Source organism: Kryptolebias marmoratus, linkage group LG3, assembly GCF_001649575.2.
Source record: "Kryptolebias marmoratus isolate JLee-2015 linkage group LG3, ASM164957v2, whole genome shotgun sequence".
Lineage (NCBI taxonomy): Eukaryota > Metazoa > Chordata > Actinopteri > Cyprinodontiformes > Rivulidae > Kryptolebias > Kryptolebias marmoratus.
In genome coordinates, this window is record NC_051432.1 from 27,197,938 (window position 1) to 27,214,920 (window position 16,983).

The window sequence follows — 16,983 nt, forward strand, 5'->3', positions numbered from 1 at the left end:
CCCCCCCCCCCCCCCGACTCTGGACACCCTCCTGGTGTTACGTTTTAAAGAACGGAGTCTGTATTAAATGAAACGAAACGTTTGAACCAACCAGGTTGAGATTCTCAGCGTCGGAGAGCAGCTTGATGTACGCTCCACCGCAGTCGATGCCGTCCTGGAAGTTCACCTCGTACCTGCGACACCAGAGGACAAAACGGTTGGACGCCTTCTGCTCGCCGTTTCCTCCGCTGGCGACAACGGAGCGGCCGTGCACGCGAACGTGCGAACTCACTGAACGACCAGAGGTTTGTCCTGGAAGACGAAAGGTTTGTCCAGCATGGCAGCGATGGCGTGGTGTTTGGCCCGGGACTTCAGCACCAGACCCTGGTCTCCTGGGACCTTGTTCTCCTTCAGCGGCTCCACAGCCCACTTTCCTACAGACAAAACAAAACAGGGCGTCGGGCGGTTAGAGAGTCGGAGGTTCAATTCTACACACCGATGTGCCCTGCTGAGGTATGACTGTGATCTAAAGCACTGATTAGACCAGAGGTGTCCAATCCTGGTCCTCCAGGGCCACCGTCCTGCAGGTTTTACCTGATTCAGCAGGTAAATTACTCTTCATGTTCTGCAGAATCCCATTAATCACCCACTGATTCAAATCAGGTGTGTTGGAGCAGAGGAACAAGTAAAACCTGCAGGACGGAGGCCCTCCAGGACCAGGACTGGACTCCTCTGGTTTAAACTCTACAGTGCAATCAGTCACGGTCAATAAAAATGAGCCTTCTCTACAGAAAAATAAAAAATAATAATCTTCAACGTCAAAGTGAAATATTTGTACTGAGTTAAATCAAGATATGTAATGAAAAATAATATTCTACTCAGAGAAAAGATGACTGAAAAGTAAAAATCAGGCTGGAAACAGAAATACTTCCAGCAATAAAAGGAAGGAGTATGAGACGTGTGTAAATCTACCAAGAGCAGGACGTCCTCACGAACTGAGGGACCCTGAAGGAGGACAGTGAGCGAGGACACCAAGACGTCTTACATGACCCATTACAGCTCGGGATGAGTCTCAGCTAGTGGGACCGTGTTTGGTTGAGAAAATTTAAAAACCGGAAACAAACCGTCGTATTTGGCGATTTCATCGTCTGCATCCTCCTTAGTTGTTTTTGACAGCTGCCACCTGCAGAGATCAACACCAGAAAACGTCTCCTCACTGGGGGAACTCCTCCACACGAACCACCGAGTGACTGAACAGGAGTTCTGGAGCGTTTGGGTCGTACCTGTCCAGTGATCTGTCATCAAAGGTCTCAGCAAAGTGAACGTCTCCGGTCGGAACCGGAGTCTTGTAAGTTACCTGGGAGGCACGAAAAGATCGTCAACAGAGCGTCAACATTTTACGCCGCCGGTTTAAAACGTTTAAACGTTTGTCCCGTCTCTGACCTGGAAGGTGACGTTGGCATCGGAACTCGTTTGATCCGCTTCATCAGACTGCTCTTCGTCCATCACCGTTGCTTCCTCCTCCTCTTCCTCCTCCTCGTCCTCCGCCATCAGAACCTTCAGCTCCTCCTCGTCCAAACCCAAGTCATCGTCCGAGACGTCCGCCTCCCACTGGTTCTCGTGGGCCGCCACGGTCGCGGCAGCGGCCAGCGAGGACAGGAGCAGCAGGCGCCACATCCAGCCCCCACCCATCTTCATCTGAGGAGGAGGAAGGTGTGAGATAAACAATAAGCAGCAGGGTGAGTGGGGGTGGGCAGGTGATATCATTTATTTATGGGAAGTGTGTGGGGCTGGTTGTAAAAATAGAAAACTCAAGTGTGTAAACTGATGGAGGCGCCACTTTCAGCTAACATTCTGACACCTTTGGCTTTCAAACAATTGAAAATTTCCATCTAGGTTTAATTTCTCTGATATAATATTCAACCATGCATTTAAACCTATAAAGAATAATCTGCTGAACTATGATCTGATTCTGATATTTGACAGCAACAGCTTTAAAATGAACACACGAATCAGCCAGTTTGTACACAGAAATAATTTACATGTCTGATGGCACAAAATTTTAATTTGTTCCCAGAGAGCAACAGATAAAAGGAGCTACTTATAACCTGAATTAAAGGGAACATCACACAGAGACTCTGCCTTCATCAAAGAATCAAAACAATGAGGAAATCTGATTCATTTCAGCTGGCTGAATAAAAACTATTTTGGCCTAACCATCATAAATAATCACCTCTATACCAAATATTTAGGTATAAGATATCTGTTACAGCTCTATTCAACAATTAGTTTACCAAACTGAAGACAGAAATTAAGTAAAATAATGAAACTAAAGCTTTATAATGTCAAGAAGAAGAAAGATCACCAGAAGAACAAGTCAAAATACCCTTTATAAACTTGGTTTGTTTGTAATTTTTTGAACTCTGTCATCAGTGAGTCAGCTGAAAGGTCAGCAGCCATTAAAAGCGTAAAACTGGGTTCAAACGGAGGTAAAAACACTGAACTGAAGCAAGCTGTCATTGCTGTGGTCTTCCACAGAAATCCTCAACGCTGTGGGTGAACGTTCGATCAGCGCTGACACTAATGTTTGGAATAATGTGATCACGTGGTTCTGTGGTGGAAGTTCAACAGCGGAAATGAAAAATGGTTTCCAAAAAACAATATAAACCCAGAAGAGCAGCTCACTTTAGTTTCATGGCTACAGCCATAATGCACTGGGATTTCTTTAATTTACTCTTTTTTCCTAAACGGAAATACTTTTAATTTCTGAGAGGTCCCAGAATAAACGCTGTTACGGTTCCAAGTCAACTCTTCTGGGATTTCTGTTCTGTTTTTAAACATTTTTAAATAGTCTTTGGAAATAGTTGTCAAGGCTTCTTAAGAGACGTTCCAAAGCTGTTAAGAATATTGACTTTTAATACAGTTTAAAAGTTTAGTGTTTGACCTGTTTTCAGTCACTTCAGCTGTTTCTGTAGGTGATGAATACAGTTTAAGGACACATTAACTATGAATTGGAGCAAAAGGTTTTTAAAGGTTAGTTTTTCAAGTCTTGCTTTTTCCTTTTGATTCTCCGCTTGCCAAGCCTACATTTTTATAATAAAAACGCCAAACAGCAAGTCGAAACACGCGACATTTTTGTCTATTATGTCTTTGAACATGACCTTGTTGTTAGTAAAACATATACTATCTATCAGAGTATTATTAATAAGGTTTTTTTTGTCTCAGTGCAACTAAAAAGTGTCCTATTTGTGACAATCTGTGTCCTTGGAAGCAAAATATAAAGATATGACCATGCAATAATAATTCATTGTCCTCCTGAGTTAGTTTGGTCTAACTTTTAAGTTACTTGGTGGATGACCTAGTTGTGTCTAATTATGGTGACCTCATATTTACTATGACATACAAACCAGCTGTCAAATAATGAGCTTTAAAAACATACAGATCAGCCTCCCAGCTAAAGCTGTTTCTGTCCTTCCAGTGAACAGCAGTCTGATAAAACGACCATAAACACATAGATTCAGTCTAAATCTGAAGCTTAGCGTTGCATGAGTGTAGTCACAGTAAAATGGCATAAAGGAAAAGGTCACATGCAGGACTGAGGAGCGAACTGGGCTGCAGGAATCTCGTCTGATGACCCGCTCGGTCTGCAGCACCTGCCCCTGTTCCGGTGGCTAATGCTAACTAGCATGGACGGCGCGCCAACCACAATCAGCAAAACGTTGAGCTTTATCAGATGAACTAAAAGGCTTCAATCAGGTTAGCTGCTAGTTAAATACGCCCTGGGGCTAGAAACAGAAGCCGCGGCGTTTTAACCCAAAGTAAAACATGGTCGGAAAATGTTTAGTTTGTCAGTAAAAATGAATGGATAGCGGCTAACTAGTTAGCACTGATGTCGCACTGGGAGAGATGCATCGTGCAGAGACTCGTTCAGAACAGACAAAAACAAACCTTGGGCTCTTTTTTTCTCGGTGCAGAAAAATAATCTTAAAATCTGCTTCTCTGTGTTAAAATCCCGTGCGGTTGTCTCACTGGGTAACGGTTGAAGTGGGGGGAAAAACCCAGGAGATCTGCTTGAGAGGAGGGTGAATGACAGCTCGGCTTGGATAACGGTGCTGCTTTTGGGCATGCGCACTGGCAGCTAATGGAGAGCGTCAGTGATGCCTTCATGAACAGAGGAAATCAAGTAGACAAGAACGACCGATTACAAAAAACATGACGAGGCAAAATTAAGCTGTATTTATTACAACCCACAGAGCATCTAAAGCATCACTGGCAAAATTAGCTTTATGTTGACATAAAAAAACTGCCGATGTAAGAACGCAAATAAATAAAATATATTTGAAGTTGTTCTTTGAAGATAAATAAATTAAAAATATTACGTGTCTTTAAATCTATCCCATTCTAACAGTTTGTTTACCTCGTGGCAAAAATCAGAAATTGTCTGCCTTACGCTTTAATTTTTGCCTTTCTAATTATAGGATTGCATTATGTTCCTTCAGTTCTATTTTAATGTTCGTATCTTTTTGTTTTTACTGACTGTTATTTCATAAAAGAAAACCGTTAGTGCAAGATATAATGTTGTGTTCTGCTTCAAAGCTTGTTTCTCTGATTTCAATGAATATCCGCCACATTGCAATTTCCAATAAAACTGAAATGATCAAAATTATCAGTTAAAACACTCGGTAGCTTTTCCACCTTTCATCAGTTGGTTCTAACCGAAGAAACGAAACAAATTTACGACACTGTCGTTCAGTGCCGTAAATCGTGTCTCCCGGCGCATGCGCACATCAAGTAAACAGTCTGCGCCCGCATGCTGGTTGAGAAAGAAAATAGTTTATTAAAATCAATAAAGGAAAAGCAGCATGAAGGACACACCGCTGTCCAACTGTGAGAGAGACTTTTTAATAAAAGCTATCGAGGAGAAAAAGGTGCGTTTTTAAAACGTTTCTTAAATAAACCTGTACGAAAAGCTACAAAATACCGCCTGTTTTTCTGCTGTGGGTTCAGGATTGTTCCACTGTTTAGAAGGATTTATCTAAATATATCAGAATGAGTGAGAATAGAGCTAAATCCTTATTCTAAAGACTTAATTTTCTCCTTATTGGAAACTGAAATACATTTAATCTTCATCTGAGAGGAAAAAAGTAGTTATCAGAGGATGGATCTGTGCTGCAGCTCGTATTTAATTTAAAAAAACAAAAAGCTGTGAAGCAGATCTGTATTTATTTAAACTTTTCTGTCCTCAGGGCTCAATTTAATGGCAGCTGAACAAATCAGACAATATAAACATCAGTTTTCAAAAGACTGATAATTTAATTAGTAGGTAACTTGTGTAAGGTTCATTCAAATCTGACTGATCACTTTTAAATGTCAAAAACTGGACATAGTTCTTGTAAAGTATTTTTAGTTCAGTGATGTTAAATAAAATCTGCCACTCCAAACATAAGAAAGAAAGGTTTTAATAATAATAAAAATGGAAAGTGTGTTGTCTCCTTTGAAAAAGAGACCTGTGATCTAAATGGGATTTGCCTGGTTAAGTTAAAGATTAATAATAATAATTATTATTATTTTTATTACAGCATAAAGGAAACATTAATTTATGTAGTATTTAGGTTATCTGGAGAAGTTTGATCTGATCAATTTAAACCGACTTCTGATGGAATAGTTCATTGATTGTTTTTTATCCTTTTTTGTGGAAGTTATAAATTCCCAGCTAACGTCGACTTAAATTCTTCACTGATCTTCAGTCGCCTCCGTGTTTGTGTTTCTGAAGTTCACCTCAGCTCCATCTTCTGATCCGGATGACGTATTTTTTTTGGTTTGGAAGAAAACGTCAGTTTTGTAAACAAATGTTTTGCTTCTGTCTCCTCGTTCAGCGGCTGGACGGACGTCAGACTTATGATTACAGGAAGATAAAGATCACGTTTGGGACGGACTACGGATGCTGCTTCGTGGATCTGGGACAAACCAGGTAACCCTTAAATGTTTTGAGCAAACCTGTAGTGTCCATTAATATTTCATATTAACTCATTCATTATTACTTTCACCAGGAATGAAGGATTTTTGTCTTTGGGGGCTGATGCTTCTATTAAAAATGGTTTCTTATTTTATGTAGGTGTTTTTTTTCCTTCTGCTTCTTCTCATGTTTTCTTTTTCTTCTCCGTCTTCTTCCTTCGATCTGCTTGTTGCTGTGGATCATCTGCCTCCATCTTTCCTCCCATCCTCCTCCTCTGTCACACCAACCCTCCGCAGATCCTCCTTCATCACATCCATGAACCTCCTCTGCAGTCTTCCTCTTTTCTGTTTCTGTTTTACTCCTTTGGCAAAACTTTAAATAAATGCATATCGCTCGCTGCCTTGCTGACCAAAGTTTTAAACAAAAATGCAGTGTATTTATTAGTGCTCGGCGTATGTAATGGAGATCGATCTCAGCGACTACCACACCAAATATCAGTTCAATATCTTTAAGATTGACTGAATTATAGCATTCTTTGTGTCTTGAATCGGGCTAACTCCAAAGCTCCAGGATTACTTTCTGAGAGTTTCATTAAAATCTGTTTCGTGGTTCCAGACAGTCAGACAGACAGAAAGTCTTCAGATTTGTCTCACTGTGGAGTGAACCCGTCCAGGTGATGCTGAGTTCTATCTCTGCACCTCTCAGGGTCGTGGCCCAGGTGTCCTGCGAGCTGGTGGCGCCTAAAGAGAGCCGTCCGAGCGAGGGAATCATGTTCTTCAACATCGAGCTGTCGCCGATGGCCTCACCAGCGTTCGAGCAGGGGAGGTGAGGACAACCAGGATGTTGTTCCCTCGTTTTATTGTTCCGTCTGCCCGTCGGAGCAGAAAATCATCTGTGGGACTCTGTCTCCCTGCAGACAGTCGGAGCTGTCGGTGAAGCTGAACAGACAGCTGGAGAGATGCCTGAGGAACTCCAAGTGCATCGATACAGAGTCCCTGTGTGTGGTGTCGGGAGAAAAGGTGACTCTCACACACAAACATCATATCCAGTTATTCTGGTTAAAAGAAATCCTCTTCAGTCTATCACACAGCGTGTAGCTGTTTGTATTTTACATTTCTGCTTAAGTTTAGAAAACATTTCTTCATCTTCATCATGTTCAATCATAATTAGGATTAGTTTTACAAAATCTGTTATCTTTCATTATGAATCTAATAACCATTTAACAGGCAGGTCTACGCAAATTAAAATAAAAAAACCTTCCTTTCAGATCTTTGGCTCATAACTTTCAGGATAAATTTATGTTTCCCAAAGAAAAACATTTATATACAGTATATGTAACGTGGTTCTGTAATAATATGTTATACGTGGTGAAAATAATTAGGGTTTAAATCTGTTTTAAAAACTATTTTTGTAGTAATTAGTGATGTCATTTTAGTATACTTATTACTTGTTAATAATACAAATATAAATGAGAAATGCTGTTTTAAACAGTGGAAAGTATCATGTTGGTGTTGGTCCTCATGTTTACCACTAGGTGGCAGTAACTGTTCAGGTGGGTTTTTTGCCACCAGAATATGATTTACACCTGGGCCTTTCAAAATAAAAGCACACCTGCTTCTTTTTGTGCTAGATGTGTATTTGAGCCGTGCGTCTAACCGTGTGAACGCTGACCTTCTGACCTTCTGTCACGTTGAGCCGAACCGCAGGTGGTTTGAGTTTCAGGGTAACAGAGTCTGATGATGATGATGGTGCGTTTGATCAGGTGTGGCAGGTCAGGGTGGACGTTCACACGCTGAATAACGACGGGAACCTGATGGACGCCGCCAGCATCGCCGCCATCGCCGCTCTGAGCCACTTCAGGCGTCCCGACGTGGGGATCCAGGGGGAGGAGGTGACGGTGGTGAGTTGGCAGCAGCTGCGGTTATTTGAGTTATTTGAAAAACGCTGCTTCCTTTCGCCCAACGTCCGGCTTGTTTTTGTCTCCTCAGTTCAGTCCAGAGGAGCGAGACCCCATTCCTCTGAGCATCTACCACATGCCCATCAGCATCAGCTTTGCCTTCTTCCAGCAGGGGTCAGAATCCACATTTAAACGCTCAGTTTTATTCACATTCATCCTCTGGTTCAGGAGATATTTTGCAGTGAGTCACGTTGGCGTTGTCGTCTCTGCAGAACCTTTCTGCTGGTGGACCCGTGCGAGCGGGAGGAGCGAGTGATGGACGGGTTACTGATGATCGCCATGAACAAACACAGAGAGATCTGCTCCATCCAGTCCAGCGGGGGCATCATGCTGCTCAAAGAACAGGTGAAGTGAAGTGAGATTTATTTATAAGCACTTTTCAGCAACAAGGCGATCGAAAGCGCTTTACAACAGAAACAAAAACAGAATCCAATACAGCAGGTACAGAATGAAACACACAAAAAAAAGAAAAACACATCAATCATGTATAATCTAAATGAAATATAGGATAATCTAAATAAAATCACTAAACCAGACATATCTAAGCGTGAGCTCAGACAGTCAAAATAGTAGCTAAAATAATCTAAATGAAATCCTGATAAAGTTAAAGCTGAACTGAACAACAATTAGGAATCTAACAATATCTAAAGTATGAGCTAAGATAAAGTAAATGAGCTCATTCCGGACCTGGGACCGAAAACCAAATCAGAATCCAACATAAACTCACGTCACGCTGTAATGTTCCAGTTAAATAAAATAAAATTCTCCTCGTTGGACTGATTTTCCTCACATCTACGCTACGGTTAGAGAACGAGAGTCAAACCAGGCCGTGAATGATATGTCATGAATCAATGGACAGATTTTAACAAAACTTAAGATTTGAAACACTTGACGTACGTCTACAAACTGAATAAAGATGGCTGCCGCAGCTAGTCGACATTAGCCAACATAAAAATGGCTACAACTCTGTCAGGTTCACAGATATCGAGCTCGGATTTGGTGTCTGATTCCCAACACGTATTCTGAGCTCTGAGAGATCGTTTTAATTGACTCTGTTAGCAGAACGAACCACAGGATGGATTTCAAACATTGAAGTGAAGCTTGTCTCTTTAACGAATCTGTCATCCTATCAGCAACCAGGAATGATCCGTGGATTTTTCTCTACAGCTGATTAACCCTTGGAGCCACCGCAGTCAGCTGGTGGGCGATATGCTAGCTTCACAGTGTTGTGTTTTCTCCCTGAAGGTTATGAGATGCAGTAAAATAGCGAGTGTGAAGGTGTCTGAGATCACGGAGCTCATCAACAAAGCCCTGTTCAACGACAGGACCGCCAGGTGAGCACCAGCAATCTGGGATTCATTTCAGAGTCTTAAAGTAAAAAAAATAAAAATAAAAAATCTCCTGCGTTTTTAAAAATTCACAGGAAGGCAGGCAGGAAGTGTGGATTCGCGGAGTCCCTGCCCCAGGAGCGGATCACGGCTCTGAAAACGGACCAGTCGGAGGTGGAGATGACGGACGTGAGCGAAAGGGCGAGCGACATCATCCAGAAAGCGGAAGCCCCGCCTCCGATGTATCCTGAGCCCACAGCGGGGAACGTTTAATTTAATTTTTTTTAAATTTCTACCAGTTCGCAGCCTTAACTGCACACACCAGGGCGGCGTCGCCTGTGCTGCCTGCACCAGGCGTCGGGCAGGTAGGACACGGTCTGCAGAACACCTGGGGGCTGGAGGAGGATGAGGAGCAGGAGGAAGAAAGCAGCGGAGAGGAAGAAGAGATAAAGATGGAGGAAGAACAGCGAGAAAAAGACAAAACCACAGAAGGTATGGGTTTATTTTTCTTAAATTCATATAAAACGCTGCTTTGGGAATATTTAAACTGGAGGTTTGTTTCGTCTGACAGCAGCTGTCGTTGAAATATCCGACAGCGAGGAAGAGGAGGTGGTCATACTTTATCCCGAGACAACGAAGAAACCAAAGTAAGCAAACCACTTCGCCTATTTAAAGAAAGTTAGATCCATTTCTAACTCGTCTTTGTTTTTGTTATTTTGTTTTAGAAATGCGGGGTCCAGTTCTGACCAGAAGGGAGCAGCAGCATCCAAGAAACGGCAGAAAAAATAACCGAGGAACTCAGCGGATCAGAAAGAAAAAAAAAACTGTAAAAAAAAACGCAAGAACAACCAAATAAATTTATTTTCACATTTTCAGAGTTTTGTGTATGAATGAAGACTGATGAATCGTGCATTAAATAATTTAAAATCAGTAATTATTTGTGTAGCGTTAATGTGAGTAGAAGGAAAAATGAGTTAAAGGGAAATGTGTAAAGTTAAATTAAAGCAACTTTAATGAGGAGAACCAGAAAAAAAAAAAAGTCAGGTTCCACCGAGATTTGAACTCGGATCGCTGGATTCAGAGTCCAGAGTGCTAACCATTACACCATGGAACCGGCTAATTCCGACCACCCGAGAGTTGTTATTTTATATTAGGATTTACGTGTGATTATGTATTAATGTTCAGGTTTTTGTTTTAAATTATACAGTTAAATGATAATATTAAATGTGTTTGAAATGCTATCGATTAGCCTACGGTGTCTGTCTGCGTCGAAGAGTTTTAGGTTTTCAGATCTATGGTTTTTATTGTCGATTTATTTGGAATTTCTTTTGTATTCGGGGCTCCTGTAAAATAAATTTGAATATATCTCCTGATTTAATATAAAATAAAAGAAGGAAAAAAAAGGCGACGCTGGCCCGTACGGGGATCGAACCCGCGACCTTGGCGTTATTAGCACCACGCTCTAACCAACTGAGCTAACCGGCCATGTTACCACAAAGCGTCAGTTTCCTTTAAATCAATGTACAGTTTTACCTTTTATCGTTTTATTCTTAAAAGTTGTGCTATTTGAAAGTTAAGACTTCAATACTGAATGAAACTTTTAATTTCTGAGCCTCATAAACAATAATATCCCGCCAAAATATACTTAAATATAAATATATATCCAATCCTAAATGCACCTCCATGCTTCATCAACATTCCTGTTTGAACAAACTGGATTAAATTCAGCTCAACTACTGCAGTTACAAACAAAATGTACATGACAAAATAAATCCACTAAATCATATTTATAAGATGCTAAATCATCATTCTGAAACACTTAATCATTTTTGAGATGCTAAGTCATAATTATGAAATACTCTCTGAAATTATGACTTGGCTTCATTCAAGAGAATATTTCATAATTATGACTTAGAAATATTGTTTATGAAATTGGAGGAAATGGGTCTTCATACATTTATTAAAACACTTTATTTTCTAGATTATATTACGTTTTAGTGAATAAACTCATAACACTCATGTTGCTCTGATTGTCGTTAAATGAAACAAATATCCCTCTTGTCAGTGGATCATCATGAAAAGGTCAGTTTGAGGCTTGTTAAGGAGTTTCTCCTGAAAGTGATGACGGTTCCTTCTTAAGGAAGTCCTGACCCTCGTTAACTCCACTTCTTAAATAACTAAAGTGGGTGACATTTCAGACCAGCAGGCAGGAATACAGGGCCACCATCGGGTCAGGACCAGAAATAAATGAAATTCAGATGAAAGCGACAAATCTGCCAACAGAGCTAAAGGAAATAATAATTAAAGTCAACTTAAAAGGATATTATTCAAAGAGAAAATTAGCTCAGGATGGAAATTTTATATTTGTCTGTCACTCTGAAGACCCTGAAGCTTTGTTTAGCTTCATATAATAACAAATTTGAAATATCTAACTGTGTTGTGGTATTTATTTTACCGGGAAACTGCTGGAACGGCCTTTAGAAACCCGAGCCTCATTAGAGGAACTGTTTGTCGAATCCACCAGTTATAAATAAGATGGGAAGGAAAGAAAACGCTGGTGCTTTCCCTCCGAACCTGCAGCTACTACACTGACCTAATTAAGCTCGTTCGAACCAAAACTTCAGCTGGGAATCAATGAGCGAAACAACCAAACACGTCCCGGCTGAGTTATTGTGTTTGTATTCTATTCTCTGCTCATCTGGGAGTCTTCTTCGTCTCTTTGCTTTTAGAAAAGTCAGCCAAGTTAGTAGCTTAGCTCAACGCTCGTGTCGTACGTGAGGCAAGCTGCTGGACCAGAAGAGATCAGCTGAAACTTGGTCCCACTGAAATGTCTCCACTTAAGTAGGCTGTATTAATAGTTATTATTGCCTGCTGCCATGAAAAGTGGGCACACATGTCTGTATCTGTGTGTCTGTTGGGAAAAACTCTTAAAAAGTAACCACTGATCAACATAACTCAAGATGGCCGCCATCCTTAGCAGACACATAAATGAATAACTCAGTCAGTTTTACAGATGCTGGGCTGAATTTTGGTGTGGTAGTAGCTGAGAGTTGTTTCATTACTTTAATCTTTGTTTAAACTTTGGAAAGCTGTGGATGAAATTGATGTGTTGCTTTAATTGGTGAGCTGAGTCATGCAGTCAGCAGGTGATTGTTTGGATTCCAGCCTTAATTCTGACAGAACATCATCCCACGGAGAGTTATATTTATTCAGTACAAAGCAGAGAACAGGTTCAGTGTCCAAACATCACAGTGAATGACAACCAACATGCACAACACAAACAGAGCAGGGAAAAAACCTGACCTAACTCAGCGTCACTGCACGAGGGAAAACCCTGAAATGACGTCTGCCGCCTTTCTTAGGCGTTTCCCGCTTCAAGAACCGCACACATTCAGACCCAAAATCAAACTGGAGGTTTATGCTAATGTTCTGCAAAAGTCAAGGCAATTAATTTTTCATTTCAGAAGTTGTTACTTGAGTTTAAAAACTCCTACGCTCTAGAGTCAACTCAACTTTAAAATAAAAAAGTGTAAATGTACAAGAGTGTAACACAGGTAGAAACTTCAGCTGCAAGCGTGAAAGCCTGCATGCACACAGCTTGTTGACATTCATTCAGAATGTTTGGAGGAAAATAAATTTAAACTTGTTCGTTCTCAGATCAATAAAACCGTCTCATGAGGTATTTAAACAGCCAACAGCAGAGAGACACCAGTTTCCAGCGAGCTGCACAACAAACTATCCGTCGGCTAAAATAACTAAAATAATCCAAGTTCAATAATTCAAAAATCTGTTTGAAATCTGTTTTTTTTTTAAATAGGGATTAAACAAATTAGACTGGTGTTAAATTCTCACATTCTTAGCTGCAGAAAAAAATGTTCCCTTTGTGAACTACAGTTTTTGCACATACAGTAATCATCAAATCTGTCAGTATGAACATAAAAACACTGAAAAAGACTCTCGGGAGGAGAAAGGAGAGAAAAACAGCTGCAGAAAACTGTGATTTATCAAACAAAACAGCTGAAGGGAATGAGTTAACACTTAGGTCTCCTGATGTTTTACCAACAGAACAGGTCGTATTATAAAAATAACCTTTTAAACGGGGAAAGGAGTCACTTGGAAAACCTTAAACAGACTTTGTGTCTCGTCCAACTGAGGGTTTTGGGATTTCATCTGAGCACAAAGCAGTCAATCATCTGTGGTGTATTAGCCGTAATTCGTTAAGAGCAATATTTTAATCGATTAAAAATATATTTGAAGTAATTTGCGAGTCAAAGCAGCTGCTGTTGGTGCAGCAAATGAGATCACGTGCTAACGAAATGTCAAATAAAACCTCTGGTTGTACCTTTTTGTTCTGCTGATGCAAAGTTTTGCATTAAATTAAAACAAACAAAGACAAAAAGTAATCAAACACACACTTCCTGTCTGCCACATCGGCAGATGGGTGAGTTGTGACGCAGATGCCACTCTGCGTTCCCAAACAAAAACTAATCCCATAAATTAAACTTTTACCGTTCTGTCTGACTCTTCCTTTGGAATGAAGTCAGTGTTTCTGGAGCTCTGCGGCTGGTAGGAACTGAAGTCAGTCCTCTTTGATTCAAATGCATCTCAAATGATTTAATTTGGTTGGTAAAAACACATTTTTCATACACATATATTAGTACAAAAGTAAAAGTCTTTATTGTTAAGTGAGTAATCAAAAGATGCTTTGTGTTTTGGTGATGTTTGTTCACCACAAGCGGCGCCTCCTCAGCAGCCGGTGGTGCTCAGAGGCTGCTTGGCTGCGACGTCACGCTCGTTCTTCTGGGTCATGTTTACACTCGTAGCTCCATTTCTCTGTTTCTGGTTGCGTTTGACATCAAACACGTCCCATTTCTCAGGCAGGAGGCCTTTGTTGAAAACGATGGACGCCAGCCATGAAAACAGGACGATGGACAGGAGGGAGAGGACCATGATGGAGGTGCGGAAAGGGAAGTACTGCGTTAACTTCCCTTCCGCGTTCAGCCGGCAGCCAGGGAACCTGATGATGGGCGGGAGGCCGATGAGGGGCTCGCCGCTCAGGATCCTCAGGACGAACCCCAGGACGTAGCCCACGATGGCGCCGTAACCGTTAGAGATCTTAAAAAAGAGAACGCAGACCAGCTGGGAAAACATTATTGTGTAGGACATGTCGACACCGACGAGCCAGAAGACCAGGACGCTGCTGTCCAGGAAGGTGAGACCAGTCCCAGCCAGGCCCACCACCACCACCGAGATCCGGATCACCCACTGCATCTCGTAATCTGAAGCCTGAAGGAGCAGAGACACGACAACAAGTCAGAAACAAGATCTGGATCCAAAAAACGATTATATTTAACTGTCTGACCTGTGAAGAGGCTCATTGATTCATCAAGAAACTGTGAAAATCACGTTCTGAAAGTTTTTAGGAACAAAAACAAAACTGCACAGCCCAGTCCTTTGCACGACAAACGCTGCGGGGACTTGTTCCCAACCCTCACCTGCTTCCTGAGGATGTTCTTGTAAATGTTCGAGGAGAACAACGAGGCCGAGGACAGCAGGGCCGAGTCCATAGAGGACATGACGGCGGCAGCTACAGCTCCAATCCCAATGACGGAGACATAAGTGGGTGTGAGGTACAGCAGCGACAGGGGGAGAATCGATCCCGCATCGTTGCGCTCATACGGGGTGGGTAAACCATACGCAGTTGAGTTCCAGTCTGGGAAGAATTAGGAAAATATTTAGATTCCTAAATCTGTAAAAACTGATGTCGGACTTTCACCCAGGAGGAGGTTAAGCACCTGTGGATGCAGCCACAGCTCCGACCAGAATCGACGGGATACCCAACACCAGGCAGAAGGCTGAGGAGGCGAAGCACGTCACCTGAGCCTGGGTGTAAGACGAGGAGGACAGGATTCTTTGGTAGAAAGCCTGGTAGGCCAAACCCCCCAGAGCCTGGCACAAACACACAGTTCAGACATGATGACAAAAATCAGTCTGCACGAAATCCTAAACAACAAAACCAAACCGAGCGAACTATAGCCTGGTTATTAAATGAAATAATTGAATATGATGGAAAAAAAACTGCGGACTCCACTCACCAGCAGCATGAAGTCGTCAAACCACTTGCCGGCCTCATCCAGCTCCACCGTGCCCACCCAGGGAGCCTGGAACGTCTGGTTGTACGCCGTCAGTGAAATGTCCACAGAGTGGGGGTTGGTCAGCATGAAAGGAACGCAGACCCACTGCAAACACAAACGCACGGGCAAACTCATCTTATTACGAGTCCATGAGGAGATATCTTCAGGTTGAGCTCAGGTACGAGTGACCAACAATCCCTTTAAAGCAAACTGTGTGAACTCTCTGCTCAATTAGGGATTACAGCTAATTAGTTAACGAAGTTATGGTTGGTATGGCTGCAGCATTTGTGAAAAACAGTCTCTCAGATGTCTCGTAACGTTCACGGGGGTTCTTAAGATCACAGTTTTGTAATCTGAGCACATAAACACAGGCTGTGATTTTCATTAGCTGGCTGCTCAGGGCTCGCTGGTTACTTGTTTGCAAAAACTCAAAAGTTCAGTGAGACCGCAATTGAGAGTTCGGCTGTTTTCTGACAGTCCCGAGTCGCCAACAAGTCTCCGAAAGTTGCAGAGATATGAGAAACGATCGTAACCTTCATCACTGAGCCTTAAAGACAGAATAAGACACAAAGACAAGAAGGAAACATGTCCAGTTTTCCAGCAGCTTTGCTTTTTATTGGATGGGAAAACTTTGAACACTGAAGAAAAAAATCAGGTAATTTAAAGGTAGTCACTGCAAAGTATGAAATCAAACACAATAAAAGTTATCCTGAACTACATGAAATGGTGCCGTTTGAAGGACTTTACTCCAGTAGTTTTCTGAAATGCGGGTCCACACTCAATGTAAACACAACATTTAGCTGAATCTGCTGAAAACCAGGTGGGTGACTGACCAACATTAGGTTAGCCACGATTTCTGTGAATAAACAAATAAGTTTAATGTTTCTGTAGATGAACAAACACACCTGGTAGTTGACACAAATTCTGCTTCCAAATTTTTAATTTGATGACAATTTTAACCACTGATATGAAAACAAAATTGTGCAAGTTTTGTTTCTTTCTTTATATTTTCTTTTTGTGCAGTCTTCATTACTTTGCAGTGAGGAACTTTAACCAGTTAGCGTTATAAACGAGCTCCATCCCTTAATATGCTGCGAACCATGTCTCTGTTCTCTGCTGCAGTACTGTGATTAAAATGATCTGTATGCTAGGCCTTTAATTTAAAATGGATGCTTGTTGCCCTTCAACATCGACCTATGATGCAGGGAAAGAGCTGCAGGAGATCTTACAAGGTCTTAAAAGGTTCACATCCTGACGAGGAGATGAGCTAGTCCTGACTGCATCCAACAGTTTCATAATTGGGCTCACAGGAGTGAAACAAAGTTCAGGAAACAATGATTAACCTTGTTGTAACGTTAGCTGTTCTGATGAATGAGCTGTGAGGGACCAGGATCCAGACAGCTCTGTGCTGCTGGCCTGACTTGTCTCCTTGCTGCAGGCAGGACCGTAGCTCCCACTGAGGACCCCGAGGTCCGGACCTCAGTGTTTTATAAAAACATGAATCCAAACAAGGCTTTTGAACGGCGTGGTTCTCTGCGTAGCTCCACCAGTTTCCTGTAGGAGGCGCTGCAACTGTGTGCAGCTGCAGCCAAACTCAATGTCTACGAAGAAGAGCGCAGCTTTGCTACC

At 41.8% G+C, this 16,983-nt stretch overlaps 3 protein-coding genes and 2 non-coding genes across 9 annotated transcripts in view; 1 reads left to right on the forward strand and 4 right to left on the reverse strand.

The window, feature by feature from the left end:
• clgn (calmegin) overlaps positions 1 to 4,102 on the reverse strand; it is a 13,985-nt gene extending 9,883 nt beyond the window's left edge. The window contains exons 1-6 of the mRNA XM_017432491.3: positions 3,928 to 4,102; positions 1,423 to 1,677; positions 1,263 to 1,336; positions 1,104 to 1,162; positions 272 to 413; positions 92 to 173 (exon numbers count right to left, since the gene is read on the reverse strand). Coding sequence (XP_017287980.1) covers positions 92 to 173; positions 272 to 413; positions 1,104 to 1,162; positions 1,263 to 1,336; positions 1,423 to 1,677 — 612 coding nt within the window. The 5' untranslated portion in view covers positions 3,928 to 4,102. The remainder of the gene's footprint in view (positions 1 to 91; positions 174 to 271; positions 414 to 1,103; positions 1,163 to 1,262; positions 1,337 to 1,422; positions 1,678 to 3,927) is intronic.
• Positions 4,103 to 4,746: 644 nt separating this feature from the next.
• On the forward strand, positions 4,747 to 10,100 carry exosc9 (exosome component 9). 4 transcript variants are annotated; one of them, XM_017432444.3, is made up of 12 exons: positions 4,747 to 4,907; positions 5,856 to 5,950; positions 6,641 to 6,760; positions 6,852 to 6,954; positions 7,698 to 7,835; positions 7,924 to 8,006; positions 8,105 to 8,237; positions 9,138 to 9,226; positions 9,316 to 9,462; positions 9,543 to 9,712; positions 9,792 to 9,867; positions 9,946 to 10,100. In XM_017432444.3, the coding sequence occupies exons 1-12, from the start codon at positions 4,842 to 4,844 to the stop codon at positions 10,007 to 10,009; spliced, it is 1,284 nt and encodes a 427-aa protein (XP_017287933.1). In that variant the 5' UTR covers positions 4,747 to 4,841; the 3' UTR covers positions 10,010 to 10,100. The 4 variants fall into 4 exon arrangements, with proteins under 4 accessions (XP_017287933.1, XP_017287935.1, XP_017287934.1 ...); XM_017432446.3 differs by having other exon boundaries at positions 9,795 to 9,867; XM_017432445.3 differs by having other exon boundaries at positions 9,546 to 9,712.
• A 162-nt stretch (positions 10,101 to 10,262) lies between these two features.
• On the reverse strand, positions 10,263 to 10,334 carry trnaq-cug. Its single transcript has one exon. It is a non-coding gene; the product is annotated as a tRNA-Gln (tRNA).
• A 297-nt stretch (positions 10,335 to 10,631) lies between these two features.
• On the reverse strand, positions 10,632 to 10,705 carry trnai-aau. The gene has a single exon. It is a non-coding gene; the product is annotated as a tRNA-Ile (tRNA).
• A 1,704-nt stretch (positions 10,706 to 12,409) lies between these two features.
• LOC108245484 (high affinity choline transporter 1-like) overlaps positions 12,410 to 16,983 on the reverse strand; it is a 13,957-nt gene continuing 9,383 nt past the window's right edge. For both annotated transcript variants that reach the window (XM_017432430.3, XM_017432431.3), the window contains exons 6-9: positions 15,316 to 15,459; positions 15,016 to 15,169; positions 14,716 to 14,933; positions 12,410 to 14,506 (exon numbers count right to left, since the gene is read on the reverse strand). In XM_017432430.3, the coding sequence (XP_017287919.1) occupies positions 13,967 to 14,506; positions 14,716 to 14,933; positions 15,016 to 15,169; positions 15,316 to 15,459 (1,056 nt within the window). In that variant the 3' untranslated portion in view covers positions 12,410 to 13,966. The remainder of the gene's footprint in view (positions 14,507 to 14,715; positions 14,934 to 15,015; positions 15,170 to 15,315; positions 15,460 to 16,983) is intronic.